Source organism: Biomphalaria glabrata, chromosome 4, assembly GCF_947242115.1.
Source record: "Biomphalaria glabrata chromosome 4, xgBioGlab47.1, whole genome shotgun sequence".
Lineage (NCBI taxonomy): Eukaryota > Metazoa > Mollusca > Gastropoda > Planorbidae > Biomphalaria > Biomphalaria glabrata.
Window position 1 is genome coordinate 20,105,521 of NC_074714.1, and position 15,619 is coordinate 20,121,139.

Below are 15,619 nucleotides of genomic sequence, written 5' to 3' on the forward strand. Positions count from 1 at the left end.
TGTAAATTAGAAACAATACAATAATTAATGCTATCTGTCCCTTACTTAGCTCAATTTGTAGTACAATTTACTATGAATACGCACTATTAATAAAAGTAATTATGACTTTTATATAGCGCTACTTTCATGCTTATAGCATGCTCAGAGCGCTTTGGTCCAATCTCATTTGTGGACCTGGATGGGGTGGGGGGAGGGGGTGTAATGACACAAGATGCGTAGAAGTTGATGTGAATCGGGTTTTTCCTAAGTAATGTGACGAGTAAGAACAGAGTAGGATAATGAACAAGAAGAATAACGGACAAGACGCCTAAGAGGACGACGCTAGGCTAGCGACGACAGAGGACTGTGCCCTTTTTATTGTTTATTAAATTGTTGAAGTTATCAGCCTGCGTTATTAAGTATATTCTTGATTCATTCTGTTGTTGTGTCATATGGACTCGCATGCACCAGTAACATATATATACTCATCAACAAAATAGACCATCAACAGATGTGGCGACCCACGACGGCCAGGGCGTCATTTTGATCTACAATCTAGTTAACTTCATGTTCTGGATATATCTATCTACAATTCTACACTTGGCGAAGTACACTGGAGAAGTACTGGATTAACATTCGTTTATTTCTACTAGATCTACCCTACGTCTGTGCTAATTATCTGGACTGCAGCTGGATTTTGGCATCTTTGTTCCAGTGGACCTAGACTTTCTATTAGAGAAAATTCGAAACCGTTACCAGCGTCTAGCTTTGTCAGCCATGTTGGATATTTTTAGATTGAACTTGGATCTATATAAGTATATTGACTAGATCTATATCTATTGTGTCTGAATCCAGAACTATTTCGTCCGTTGAAGTGATTTAGGGCAGTCCGTCGTCAGTATACCTCTACCTATATACCTCAAGAGTGAAGATACCTCATTTTGTCAGGTTTATCTGTTGATTGGGAGTACGGAAAGTCATCTGAGTCTACATATCTAGTATCTACAAGCTGACCGTTGGATCGAGTCACCTTGTCAGGTTTGTTTTTCAAGCTATTAATTGACTGTTGCAGTGTTGCTGAGCTTGCAATCTAATCTACACACGAGTGATGGTATACCCTACTACCACACTGCGTGACCATCTAATCAACTTGTAAAGTTGACTAATTTATATTCATCAAAAGAGAGAGTTGGACTTAGTCATTTTTTTTTACCTCTCTTGAGACAGCACCACCAGCTTGTCTCAGTATTGACTTATGTTCCTGACCTGAAGACAGAAGCCAGCACCAACAGATCATCAAGTGGAACCGGAACCTTGGAACCTGACCAGAGGACTTTATCTGAGATTCGTACCATACTGTGGCAGCACCAGGAGAGATTGGCCTAACTCAGTACTGCCTGTCGAATAGCCTTTGTGGGAGCACACCTTGCCTTGCCTAAGACAAAGACAGTGGGGAACTTGTGTGGAACTGACCGTTGTAGCTCCGTGGACTGAACAAAGGGGATCTAACTAAAGATAAGTTTATTTTTTCTCTCCATTATTATTAAATTAAGTCTATTAGGGACAGTAGATCTTTGTTAAGAGCAGGTTGCCTGATAAGGGCGTCATTATAGGACACATTAGAAAGTGGACCTGCTCCATTTAATAAAGTCTCGATGATTGTTTAGATTGTCTTGTTTTGTTCGTATCCACGTACATTTTATTTTTTTTAGAAGTCAGTTGAAGTCATCTTTATTTGTCTCTTTCAGTGTATACTTCCTCTAAAAAGTCTCATCTCATTAGAATAGATTTATTTTTTTGTGTCTTATTACGTTTATTTTACACTATTCTTATTATATATTAGTAATTTTATCTTAAGTAGATAAGGTAAGCCACGTTTAATCTAGATTATAAATTCTAGATTGTTTCCAGGTATTAACTAAATTGTTATACCTATGAGAGCCTTAGATCTATTTTATCCTGAAGACAACTGAGTCTAAGGAGTAATTATTTATATATAGATCTTTTGTCCCGATTAATCGGTTGACATTATTTTATAGATGTGTTTAAACACAGTCTAATTGGTCAGAATAAAATTTTTTGTCAGTATCACTGGATTGTGATTTACTGTTGGAGGTATAATATTGATTTATCTATTTGAAGTTGTATTGAAGTTGTATTGAATCTAGACTAGTGACTAGAATAGTCCTAGGGGTATTTATTGGCAAGAAGTAAGTCCATTGAATTAAGTATTGAGGTATTGATAAAAGTATATAATATGATATTTGTTTATGTGGTCTAAAGTAAGTCCACTGAATTAAGGTGATATAAAATTTTGAGTTGTATTCAAGTATTGTGGTTGTGAGTAAGTCCACTGAGGTAATATTTGTTAATATAACATTGAGCAAAGGTATTTAAATATATATATATTACAAGAAGTATTTGAAAGTGAGTTTTTGTGAAAACTAAATTGGGATATTTAGGCCAATAGGGAGGCCATATCAAAACTATATCGAGACATTGTTTAAAATAAAATAAGCATAATGGCAACAGCTCCAAACTTTGATTATATGGAGACTTTTCGCCAGCAAATTATTGCTGAGGCTAAACAATTAGAACTTAAAGGGAAGGACCTAACTAGCTATGTACAGCAAATGGTGACAATAGAGAGAGATAGAATTGATCAGATAAGGGAGAAAGAAAAAGATAGGGAAGCACAATTAATAAAAGAAGAAGCAGATAGGAAATTACAATATGATCTTGAGAAATTGAGAATTGAAGCTGAACAAAATAAACAAAAAGTTAATAGCAATAATACTAATGATAGATCTAATACTAATACTACCAATGCCCCAGACAATCACATTGAAACCAATAATAGTAATAATCACACAAACAACACTAATATTTCAAGTGATAACAACCATTGGTTGAGGAAAAAACTACAACCATTTCAGGAGGCTAGAGATTGTATTTCAGACTACCTAAAGAGATATGAAATTAAAATGGTTAATTGCAATATAAGGGAGGAAGAGTGGTCTCAAATTTTGTTAGACTTTGTACAAGGGCAAGCTCTTACAATTTGTCAAAACCATAATCATACTGTACAAAATAGCTACCAAATTTTAAAAAAGGAATTGCTGAATGCATATGGACACAATGCCAGCACATTCAGAAAAAAATATTTTGAAAACACACCTTCCAATCAGATAGAACCACAAACCACTATAAATTTGGAAAAAGACTATTTTAATAAATGGCTGGGATTTGAGAAGATTGACAGTACCTTTGAGGGATTAAAAAATTTTATATTACTTGATAATTTTGTAGCCAAGTGTGACCCTCAATTACAATCATTTATCAAAGAAAGGAATCCCAAAGTTTTGGATGATGTTACTGAGATAATAAGAACATATAAAAATGCCTATCCCAACAACCTTTTTTCATGTAAAGATAAAAAGAATATTGATCTAGTGGGATATACACAGGAAAACAATGAAAGAAGTAGAAATAGAAGTAGGGATAGCCAACATTTTAGATATAGCAATAGTAGAGATAGGTCAAACAACAGGGATGTTACATGTTATAGATGTGGGAAAAAAGGACATATGGCTATGAGATGCAGGGGAACACAAAACAGGTCAAACAGTAGGAATAATTATAATAGATCAAGTAGTACACATAATTACAATAGGACAGATAGTAGAAATAATTACAGAGCAGACAGTAGGAATAGGTACAGCAATTACAACAACAATTACAATAATAACACATACAATAGGAGTAAAAGCAGGGAATATAAAAATAGAGATTCTGACAGAGTGTTTTTTGTTAGGGAAAATAAAAACAATTTTGCTTTCTACCCAGTTTTTATTAACAATGTTCCAATAAAGGCAATCCGAGATAGTGGCTGTAACACACTCGTGGTTCGGGCTGATCTCATTGAGGCGCAATATTATAGGGGATATACAAGGAAAGTGGAGTTGGCAGATGGCAGTATAAAGGAATTTAAAGTATTTAAAGTGTTTATTGAGACACCTTTTTACACTGGCCATTGTGAGGGAGTAGCCATGCCTAACATGAGACATGATATGTTGATTGGAAACTTAACAGGTTTGAAGGAATGTTCAAGACAGGAAATTGAAGCATGGGAAAAGAAATATGAAAGGTTACAGCAGAATAGGAATACTGAAACAGATAATTACATTAGTAATATGGTAATAACCAGATCTAAGAACAAGCCAAAACAAGAAACTCAGGAACTTATTGATATGAATGATGAAATAGTTAATGGTGAAGAAGATAAAGAGAAAGAGGTTGAAATACAAGGTCAAAAACAAGACGAAACGCAAGCAGAAAAACAGAAAGATGGAACTGAAGAAATGAAAACAGAAGAATTGAAAGGAATAAACAAATTGGCTCAAGAACAAAAACAAGATAACATCATTGGGAAAACATATGACAGAATTAGTGACAGGAGAAATAATAACCCAATGGAGAAATATGTCATAGAAGAAGGAATACTATTTAGAAAAACAAAAATAAATGATAGAGAAATAAAACAATTAGTCTTACCACAAAAGTATTGGAAGGATGTCATGATTTTGTCACATGACAGTAATTTAAGTGGACATAGAGGTATAAAGAAATGTTTTAGAAATTTAGCAACTCAAGTATTTTGGCCTAAAATGAAAGGAACCATATCAAAATACATAAGATCATGTGATATGTGTCAAAGAAGGGGACTTAAGGGTAAATTAGGTAAAGCTCCATTACAGTCAATGGATGAACCAAATAAACCATTTCAAAAAATAGCAATAGACATCATAGGACCTTTAACTAAAACAGAACATAATAATAAGTACATATTGACAATAGTAGACATGTTCAGTAGATATCCTGAAGCAGTGGTATTATCCAATATAGACACAGAAAATATTATTAATGCTTTAGATCAAAAGTTCATAGTCAGACATGGGATACCAAAAACATTACTATCAGACAATGCTTCTATGTTTACATCTGAGTTATTTAAAAGATGGACATTAAAATATGGTATAGAACACATTAAATCATCGCCATTCCACCCGGAAGCCAACGGGCTTTGTGAACGCCTAAACGGTGTTATAAAAAGATCCTTAGCTAAAATTGTAGAAAATAATCAGAAAAACTGGGATCAATATATTAATTTTGTTCTATTTTCTATTAGAAATAATATTCATGAGGCAACTCAATTTTCACCATATGAGTTAGTACATGGAAGGAAACCTAGGGATGAAATACAAATTTTTAAAGAAAGTTTGATCTTAAATAAAATAGAAAAGGAAAATGACAATGAAACAGCTTTAGATTTAAAACAAATATGGGCGGAAGCTTTTGAGAATAACATGAAATATAAAGAAACAGTACATGAGAACTTAAATGAAAAAAGAAAATTAAGAACATTGGAGGTAGGAGACAAGGTATTACTTTTGGTAATTGACTTAAAAAACAAATTAGGAAAACAGTGGAAGGGTCCATTTGTTGTTACAAATAAAACAAGTGAAGTAAACTATAAGATTAATATGAATGGAAAAATAAAAACATATCATATAAATAATTTGAAGTTATACAATGAGAGAAATGAAAATCAATTTCAAAATTTGGATACAGAAGTAAACAATGAAAATCAAACTCAAAAGTTAGATACAGAAACTGTGGAAAATGAAAATCAAGTAGATGAATGTTTAATTGTTTTAATCAATGAGGAAACTAATGAAAATGATATTAAAAATATTCCTATACTAGAAACTAAAGATAACCAAACATGGGAAAAACTGAATTTAGAAAATTTATCTCCAGAAAAAACAAAAGACATAATAAATGTAATCAGTGATTTTAAAGAAATTTTTTCCAGTTTGCCAGGAAAAACAAATATCATAAAGCATGACATAAAGTTAACTAGTGACTAACCTATTTTCATGAAGCCTTATAGGATTCCATTACACTTACAGGGAAAATTTAAAGATGAAATAGACAACTTATTAAAACTAGGAATAATAGAACCATCCAATTCAGCTTATGCTTCACCAATAGTTATAGCAAAGAAAAAGAATGGGGATATAAGGTTATGCATAGATTATAGACAGTTAAATAAAATAACTGAATTTGATCCTTACCCTATGCCTAACATTGATGACATATTACACAAATTGTCCAATGCTAAAGTATTTACAAAATTGGATCTGACAAAAGGATATTGGCAAATTCCTTTAACCAATAGAGCTAAACCTTATACTGCATTTATCACTCCTTATGGAATATTCCAATGGAACTTTATGAGCTTTGGGCTTATAAATGCTCCAGCTACCTTTAATAGGATGATGATGTCGGTTATAGGTCATAGAAAAAATGTAATCTGTTACTTAGATGATATATGCATTTTTCATGAGGATTGGAAAGAACATTTAAAAGGAATTAGGGAGATTTTTGAGTTAATTAAACAAAATGGTCTAACAGTTCAAGCAGAAAAGGTAGAGATTGGCTTAGAAGAAATCACATTTTTAGGACATAGAGTTAAAAATAATACTATCAGTCCCATTGAAGATAATGTAAAGAAGATATTAGAAATAGAAATACCAACAACACAAAAACAGATTAAATCAATACTAGGGATGATAAACTATTATAGAAAATACATACCAAATTTAGCAGAGATAGTTGATCCATTAAACCAGTTATTAAAGAAAGGACAGCCTAGAAAAGTGACTTGTAATAGAAAGTGTGTAGAAGCTATAGAGAAAGTTAAGCATATTTTTTCTACAAATTTAATATTGAGATTACCGGATGTTTCTAAAATATTCTATGTCACTACTGATGCTTCTGGTAGTGCTATAGGAGGTTGTTTGATGCAACAGTATGATAAATTACACCCAATAATTTATGTAAGTAGGAAATTATCTGATACTGAGAAGAGATACAGTGTCATAGAGAAGGAGGCTTTAGCTGTTGTTTGGGTTGTAACTAAGTTGGAAAGCTATTTACTGGGAAACAAATTCATATTGTTATCTGATCACAGGCCTCTTAAGTTTATGCAAGAAAAAAGTATTAAAAATGGTAGATTATACAGGTGGTTTCTAATTTTACAAGAATATAATTTTCAATTGGAGGCTATTAGGGGAGAAATTAATATTGTAGCTGACATGTTGTCAAGAGTTACAGTGAGATAAACTGTTGTAAATAATGATTATTCATTTTGATTTGTTTATGCATGTATATATATGTATATGTTCTAGTCAATGGGTATGAATAAGTTGTTTATATATGGACTATATATATATTTTATTTCCTTTAAAGGAAGATAACTCAGTAAAATATAAATTGGGAATTTTATTAAATCAAGGGAGATAATTATAAAATTTCAATAATTGAAGTCAAAGGTGTAAATTAAAGTAAGTATGATCATCTACAGTCATTATTTTTTTTATATAATCATTATCATCCATTAGTAAAAGGCTAGGTCAGTTTGGAAATGGTAAGTGGAGAGAAAATATACTTATTGGTACCCAACAAAAAAGTTAGGTAGAATAATTTGGAAAGTTGTTTTGACACAAATATTACATTTTGTCTGACAGGAGGGGTTTGGTGTGATATGAGGCAACCACCAACAAACATATAGCCAATAACAGTATTTACTCTGAAAAACTCTGATTTATGCCTATGGAGTCAGCAAAGGCATCTTCGTATGTGGACTATATACATGTGTATTTACTCTGAAAAACTGTTTTATGTCTGTGGAATCGACAAAGGCATCGTCGTATGGGGACTGTATACATGTCTTGATGGACTTAGTACTATTGGTTGGTGAAACTATTACACTGTACTATACTATTTTATCGTCAATGAGTGATGATTAGAACACCGCATACCAGATATTTTCTTACTAATAACTGTATTGGAACTGTATTGTTTTCTTGGTGTCAACATTCAACTACAGTGTGAACTTTGTGACATAGGAACATGGACAATTTCACCAGGGAACTGATGAAGATGGGAAACATGATGATGTCCATCAAGATCAAGATATATGTTTGTTTTGTCTTTCCCCAAAATTTTGGCCATGTATATTGTACAGACATGACAGTAGGGATAGTGTTTTAGACTGAAAAAAAAAAATTGACAAAATTTTTTTTTTTGATAAAGGGGGGAGGAAATATGTAATGACACAAGATGCGTAGAAGTTGATGTGAATCGGGTTTTTCCTAAGTAATGTGACGAGTAAGAACAGAGTAGGATAATGAACAAGAAGAATAACGGACAAGACGCCTAAGAGGACGACGCTAGGCTAGCGACGACAGAGGACTGTGCCCTTTTTATTGTTTATTAAATTGTTGAAGTTATCAGCCTGCGTTATTAAGTATATTCTTGATTCATTCTGTTGTTGTGTCATATGGACTCGCATGCACCAGTAACATATATATACTCATCAACAAAATAGACCATCAACAGGGGTATCTAGGAGAAGGTTTTTCCGTGCTGCCTTTAGGCACTCAGTAAACACAACTCTGCCCGAGTCGGGTGTCGAACCTCGAGCCCCCTTTATAGGTAGCCAAGTTCAAGCGCACTTAGCCTCTCGACCACGCTTCCCACTATTTTGTTTGTCCTGATGCTTGACAGCGTTTCTGGGATACAAGTTTATTAAGGTTTGTATGCCACTGACACTTTCATCACTGATGACAAATTTTGATCAGATGACTTAATCTTTTTAGTTCTTGACATGTTGAGAAGTGAACAAGATTTTCTCTTCATATTTGGTTTATCTACAGTCGTAATTTTGCTTGAAAGCACTTCACATCATCACACGCAGTTGTGACAATTATTTCTACTTTGAAGTTTCAAATTCAAGTCTTGCAGGTGACCAGTAAGACCAACTGCAAATGCCAAATCCTGAACCCATTCGTCAGTTTGGAAATGCTCAGCAGGTTCACCTTTCATGTTCAGAAACAATATGATTTCTTCATGCAGTGCAATAAATTTCTTCAATACTTTATGACAGGAGAGCCAGCGGACTACTGTGTAGTAGGGAATACAATCAAAGTCGTGTCCAATGTCATCCAGAAACATAAACAATTGGTGATGATTTAAAGAGAGCTACTGAAACCGGTCTTATGACATGTTGGAAATCTAATTGCTTTGCACAGAAAATTTAAAATTAGCATCAGTCTCACTAATTTTTACAAGTAGCTTTGCATCAAAACCATTTCATTTCATGGTTGGTGCGCTATCCGTTGTAAGACTAGCTAGCTTTACCAAAGGTAAACAATATCACCTCCTGTTATTTATCAAAAACATCCTTGTTTGTGGTGTTATGCATAGAACAGAACTCAAGTAGCTCCTCATGTATCTTAAAATTCCTGTCACAGGCCCTTATGAATATAGCCAACTGTGCTACACCAGTTACATCAGTTGACTTATCGAGAGCGAAAAAAAATCATTCAAAATCAACTATTTTGTTCTTTAATTGTTCACGCATGCTGATTGACATGTCATTTATTCTATCTGCCACAGTGTTTCTAGTTAATGCTATTTCTTTGAATTATTTCACCTTTTCTGGACAAATTACTTCGGCAGCTTTAACGACACAATCCTTCATAAAATCACGTTCACTAAATGATTTGATAAGGCTTGCAAATAAGTTTGACTAAATGTAGCTTGCTTTCACTGCAGACTCACTCTCGTTGTTCACTTTAACAAATACTATTATTCAATTCAAGTAGCTTGTCACCTCTTATTTTACAGTGCAATAGTTTAACATTATTTTGATAATTTTTTAGATGGCCAAGCGGGCCACATGCAGCCCACGAATGCTGTGTTTGACATGCATGATCTACACTAAAGATTTTAATGCATGTAGTTTTAAGCACTATGATCAGTTATCCATAAACTTAATATCCTTATCACTCTACAGCTCTTAAATAATTTTACAAATATTTCTTTGTTTAGATTCAATACAATTTTAAATTAGTTTTATTTCACATGCAGCTTGCAAGATAACAGCACTCACTGAATTTACAAACTCTTACTATATTAATGCACTAAACTAAATTATAAATCTAATATATATCTAATTTAACCTCAGTAATTACATTGACTCTTTACTTGATTCAATGACTATAACTTTTAAAAAAGTATTAAAGTGGAATGAAGATTGTTTTTTTTTTCTCTTCTTGCAATTATTATTACAGATACTAAAAAGTTAGTCAAAGTATAGTATTTTATTACCAACATGTAACTCTTCCTGTGACATGAATCCATAAGTTACACTTTGAAGGAAAAGATATTCAACTGTTTCTGTGGCTAACATTTAATTGTGTGCCTTGTGGTCTAATCAACGCTCAACACACGGCTAATTGAAGCAGATGAGGAGGGTGTTACTAGTATTTTTAAGAGCCACAAACTGTACAAGAGCCTCAGAGGGCTAGAAGAAATGTCATTTAACTTTTTGAGCTGTGTCACTTAGAGCCTAAACTAAAAAAAAAAAGCTGAGCATTACTACACAAACTCTACTATCATTGAAAAAAAATTGTTAAATCTTTTATTGCATACATCATAAATGGATTATATTAAGATAAATATATACTAAAGCATACACAAACCAACTTTCATACAAATGTATCTAACAATGAATAGATTTTAATAAAATATGACTCAACATTTTAGAACTAATTACACTTTTACATCAATCAATATCACTAAAATCATAATAATTCCTCGATTCATTTAAAGCCCTTTTTGCTCGGCCCAAGTTTTTAAAACACCTCCTGCCAAATGGCTCTGTGTCATTGTAGCATTTGTCAAAGACGTCATCTATCACCATCATGGCTTCAAATTCAGTTACATTTCTAACAAGTCTCATAGATTGGAGGGCTTTATTTTTGACACATAGCTGCAAATGTAGAAAAAATATGAAAATTTAAAATTACATATTCATTTTTTTGGGGGTGGGGAGAAGAGTGCCTGCAGAACTTCACTTGTTAACAGGATTCTTAAGCCAACCCAGTGAGATGTGCAAAAGAGTTTTACATAAAGGGATGCTTCAACTTCTACTATTCTTAATATTCTGATTATTTTTTTAGTTGTAAACTTAACATTTTCAAATGGGTGGATAAAGGTCTAGCTATAAACCAACTTTTCATGATACATAAATATGTACCCCGACTTGTCAGTACATATATAGTGTAGACTGGTAAACAAAATTAATAAAGGAGATGAAAGTAAGCCTCACCTGATGTCTCTCCTTCACATGAAATAAAGATGCCTCTCCTGAGCTCATGGCTGCCCCAAGAGAACAATGAAACATATTGGCAGCTCTAATCTGACAACAGAATAGATAAGTAAAAAATAATAATTCTCTCAAATACTTCTCTTTTTTAAGATATATATTTGATATTTTCATATTTTCATTTAGATTCACAAGTACTAGGCTAGGCTTTATTTTTGTACTGCAAAGTTACTTTCTCTGGAGAAAAAAAAAGCAACAAACAAACTTTTACATATATTTGCCCAAACATCCTGGTTAAGTGTAGGCAGTGGTATTCTAACTAGGACATTTATTAGACAACTAACCACTCACTCTATGTCCATTACATTTGTGTGTAATATAAATTTAAATAATAATAATAATCTTTATTGTCCGTAAGGAAATTTGTCTTACAATTTGTGCATTACTTTGAAAGCACAAATTGCATGTTGCAGAGCCATTTTGAAAAAAAAATAATACATACATACATATACACATATGTCCTTTATATATAGATACATATGGTTTTTAGTTCAAGCATAAATGCACTTTTGTCTTAACATACTAACCTCTGAGCATGCTAAATGTCTCAAATTTTCAAAGTTGACTTTAGCTCGACAATAATCAAATGCATGTAACAATTCATGTGCTAAGACATTGCAACATACATCTTGAGTGTGTACATTGTTTTGACAAATTACAACCTGAAATAAATGTACAAAACAAATAGAAACATTTTTAAAGAAATGGCATTTTGTTTCTATGTAGGCCACATTTCTATACTATTTTTCTAAAAATTATTTTATATAAATTATATAGCCATAACTAACTTCTACAATCCATTTTTAAATGTATGACAGATATCTTTAAAATGAATGCACATTTATGTATCTGTGCATATTTAACATGTTGCTTGCTTAACTGTTGTCTAAACAGCAAAATTGTAAAACAAAATTTCCTTCAAAATATAAAGTTTTTTTTTGTTAATTACAAGACTGCAAAGTTTCAATACAGTAGAGAACTACTTATTTTATTTTTATTATATTTACCTGCATTGATTTAGGATCAAACCCACCATTCACTCTGTCTCTACACATCTCACATGATATATGGCGATCCAACTCTACAGGACTTAAATAGAAAGTAAAATTAAAATACAAGCTTTGATTATTGCCACACATTTGTCTAGCGATTGCTGAATAATATTCTTTTGAATTAAAATACATAAATCCAATGTTGAACAGAGAAGCAAGATGAATGTTTTCCATTAATAACTCCTAGGCAGTGAAGAAAATCGGCATACTTTCAAATGCAGGTAGGTGCTATTGATTTCCTATATCTTTTTTGTGTCAGTACTTTAAATGCAGTATATGTGACTGATTCATACCTCTTTTGTGGATGTTCATCGTCAAAAGAAGTAAAATAATCCTTCTCTCCTCTGATTAATGGAGTGGGCCCAAATAAATGTATTTATTTTACAGCAAGCAAATAATGCAACCACATAGAAGTAATTTATTTATGACTCATCTAACAAAATCACTCTCAACAAATGAAAGAAAAAAAAAATTAGGGATAGCTAGATACAGCATGGCAAAATCCTGTCCAAGTAAAAGCTACCCACAACACAGGAAAAACCTAGATATACTTATACTTGATGTTAGTTTTATTAAATACATTTATAAATGTACTTATTTATACTTTATGCTACATACTTTTATACTCACATACTTAGACTTAAATGTTAGTTTTAATAAATACATTTATTTATATATTTATAAATTTATATTTATATATGTTAGTTTTATTAAATACATCTAAGTGAAAATCTAAGATAATTTTTTATTCTTAATAACTTAAAAATATATTATACATATGAAATTTGTAATACTCACCATCCATGACTTTCCAGAGCAGTCACCATCAATTTTACTTTATCATCTTAGAAAAAAGATATTTGAAAATTAAATACTATACATTTAATTAAAACAAAATTATAACAGAATTTCTTTAAAATTCACAAAGTACCCAATCTAGGGAGCACCTGTGGATGTATAATAAAATGAATTGTAAAATTTTTCTTAATTTAATACTTTTAAATAATGAAATTGTTCCTGATTCTAAAATCTTAAGAATATCTATAAACCAGGATATGAGTTTTTTTTACATATATATATATATATATATATATATGTGTGTGTGTGTGTGTTAGGAGTGGATTGCGTATGGATTTGCATATATAAATATATTAAAAAAAAAAAACTGGCATCACCATTGTATAATGGAGAAAGATGCTAAATAATATAAAAGTAAATAATATGCATAGAATAGAATCCAAACCCAGATTCCTATTAAGACTATTTTTTTTCAAGAGGGAACAAAAGTAAGGTGAAATTTAATGGAGCTCACTCAGCCCATTTTGAACTCACCAGTGGTGTTGAACAGGCATGTGTGCTTGCATTTCTTCTATTTTATATTATTTTCCTGCCTATTGCATCATGTTTTTACCTTTTACCTTTACCTATCTATTAGTCTGTTGGATCGTTGGGGCACCATGCAAGATTTGTCAACATGTTTACAACCTCACAAAGGAAGATTTATTTTAATGTGTATCTCTGTATACAATATCCTTAGGAAAACTCTTCAATATAATATATATTAGGGATGCACCGGATAGTACTTTTTGATATCCGGCCGGGGCCGGATATGACCTGATAGTAAAATTTGATATTCGCCCGGGGCCCTAAGTGTCTTGTTAATAGCTTGTGTTGCTGAACATTTTACGAAACTCTTAAATAACATACCTATATTGGTTGGTTTTATTTTTTTTCCTTTTATATACCTTATTGTTTTAAACTCTGTTACTGTTTGATTTATTCAAGCTTAACAGTATTTCTAAAAATCTGTATAGCATGAGTGTGTCTGTGTGTATGTACGATGCCACCAACTGTAAAGGATGTGTTTAGGAAGGTCAATGTAAATAATGTTAGTATATATTTAACTAGTTACTAATGTAAATCTCTCATAAGTAAAGTGCAATCTGCCTTGTATATGTGTTCATGAATTTCAGACCAACAACCTGGTCAGATATACCTAGTGAGCCTACACATGTAGTCCTAGTGTGGTGTGTATAGTTGTTTGTGTTAACCATCAAGCATTGTTTTTTCCTTGAGCATACGCACGCAATAGAGTTGGGTGTCAGTCAAAAAAGATAACACATTGGCATGGTCAGTCAAGCATATAGATAAATTATACCCGTCCACTAGTAAGAGGTCAAGGGTTTTTTGTTGTTTTTTTATGCTCCAGCATATTGTTTCTTTGTTTGCTAGATCTAACTGCGGTACTATTATTAAATTTATTTTATGCAATTTTAAAATTTACTGTAAGGTTTTCCGTTATTTATTAAGTCAAAATAATTAAACAATGAAATTAGCTTTCTTTCTAAAGGTTTTAATGCAAGGCAAAAAAATACACACATGCAAACATGCACATTTTTGTTTTATTTTATTGTGCAAAGAACGTACGTAAGAAATATTAAATGCAAAGAACGTATGTTAGAAACATCTTCCTTAATTATTACTTATTTAAACATAATTAGTCATTTTGAAGCAAAACCAAAGTACTAGCCCAAAACACAAGCAATGAGCCTTACATAACCTTTAATGGCCAACTCCTGGAAATGGTTGATTATTAAATTTTATTTCTGTTAAACCTTGTGGCTTGGTTCTATTATTATCACTAATGTGTACTTGATTCTTGATAAGGACATTAATAACAGTAGGTACTTTGACATCTTTACTTTACTGGCTTATAAACTGCTAGACTAGCTGCTTGGTTCTATTATTATCACTAATTCACTAATCAAAATGTGTACTTGATTCTTGATTATAGTTGATAAGTCAGATAAGGACATTAATTATGATGATTAATTAAATTAATAACTAACAGGATAACTTCAATGAGCACACTGTGACAATGTCAAAGCTGCAGAAAAGAGTCTGGAACAATGCTTTGCTGAGTTGTTAATACTAAATCCCCAGTCTAAATTAGTTATTTAGTGTCATTAAAAGAATTAATAATAATTTAATAAACTTACTGCTTTTCATACAAGACAAAACATTCGCTTTGCATTTGAAATTTGTAATGTCCTCGCGATTCCAAAGTTTACTAAGAAAAGACTTTTCTTGCTTCTTAAGTCTATCTCTTTCAGGAAAGAAAAAGTATCCAAAATCTTCGCCATCTTTTGGATTAGTAATACCACTATCGCTACTAGATGTGTTATTTTCCTTTACAGTATTTGCTTGACTTTCTTTTGTTTCAGTCGACTTTGAGGAAGCTGCCATCTTAAACTATTATTTTTAACTCCGTTAAGAAAAGAGCCACTGA

General features: G+C 32.0%; 1 protein-coding gene across 3 annotated transcripts; it reads right to left on the minus strand.

Annotated features, from left to right (window-relative positions):
- Positions 1-10,505: 10,505 nt before the first annotated feature.
- Positions 10,506-15,611, minus strand: LOC106053301 (mitochondrial inner membrane protease ATP23 homolog). Of its 3 annotated transcripts, none has more exons than XM_013208840.2 (6): positions 15,330-15,611; positions 13,129-13,174; positions 12,286-12,367; positions 11,806-11,940; positions 11,222-11,311; positions 10,506-10,882 (listed from the first exon to the last, which is right to left on the minus strand). In XM_013208840.2, exons 1-6 carry the CDS (start codon positions 15,574-15,576, stop codon positions 10,676-10,678), a joined length of 807 nt encoding a protein of 268 aa, XP_013064294.2. In that variant the 5' UTR covers positions 15,577-15,611; the 3' UTR covers positions 10,506-10,675. The 3 variants fall into 3 exon arrangements, with proteins under 3 accessions (XP_013064294.2, XP_055882300.1, XP_055882299.1); XM_056026325.1 differs by lacking the exon at positions 15,330-15,611 and adding an exon at positions 15,200-15,218; XM_056026324.1 differs by lacking the exon at positions 15,330-15,611 and adding an exon at positions 13,742-13,874.
- Positions 15,612-15,619: the final 8 nt, after the last annotated feature.

Excerpts from the sequence above, each read along its gene's own strand:
- LOC106053301 (XM_013208840.2), bottom strand. The coding sequence starts at position 15,576 with ATGGCAGCTTCCTCAAAGTCGACTGAAACAAAAGAAAGTCAAGCAAAT. Across the intron at positions 11,941-12,285 it reads TTGATCCTAAATCAATGCAG|GTTGTAATTTGTCAAAACAA; the intron begins GTAAATATAATA and ends CATTTATTTCAG. Across the intron at positions 10,883-11,221 it reads ATGTGAAGGAGAGACATCAG|CTATGTGTCAAAAATAAAGC; the intron begins GTGAGGCTTACT and ends CTACATTTGCAG.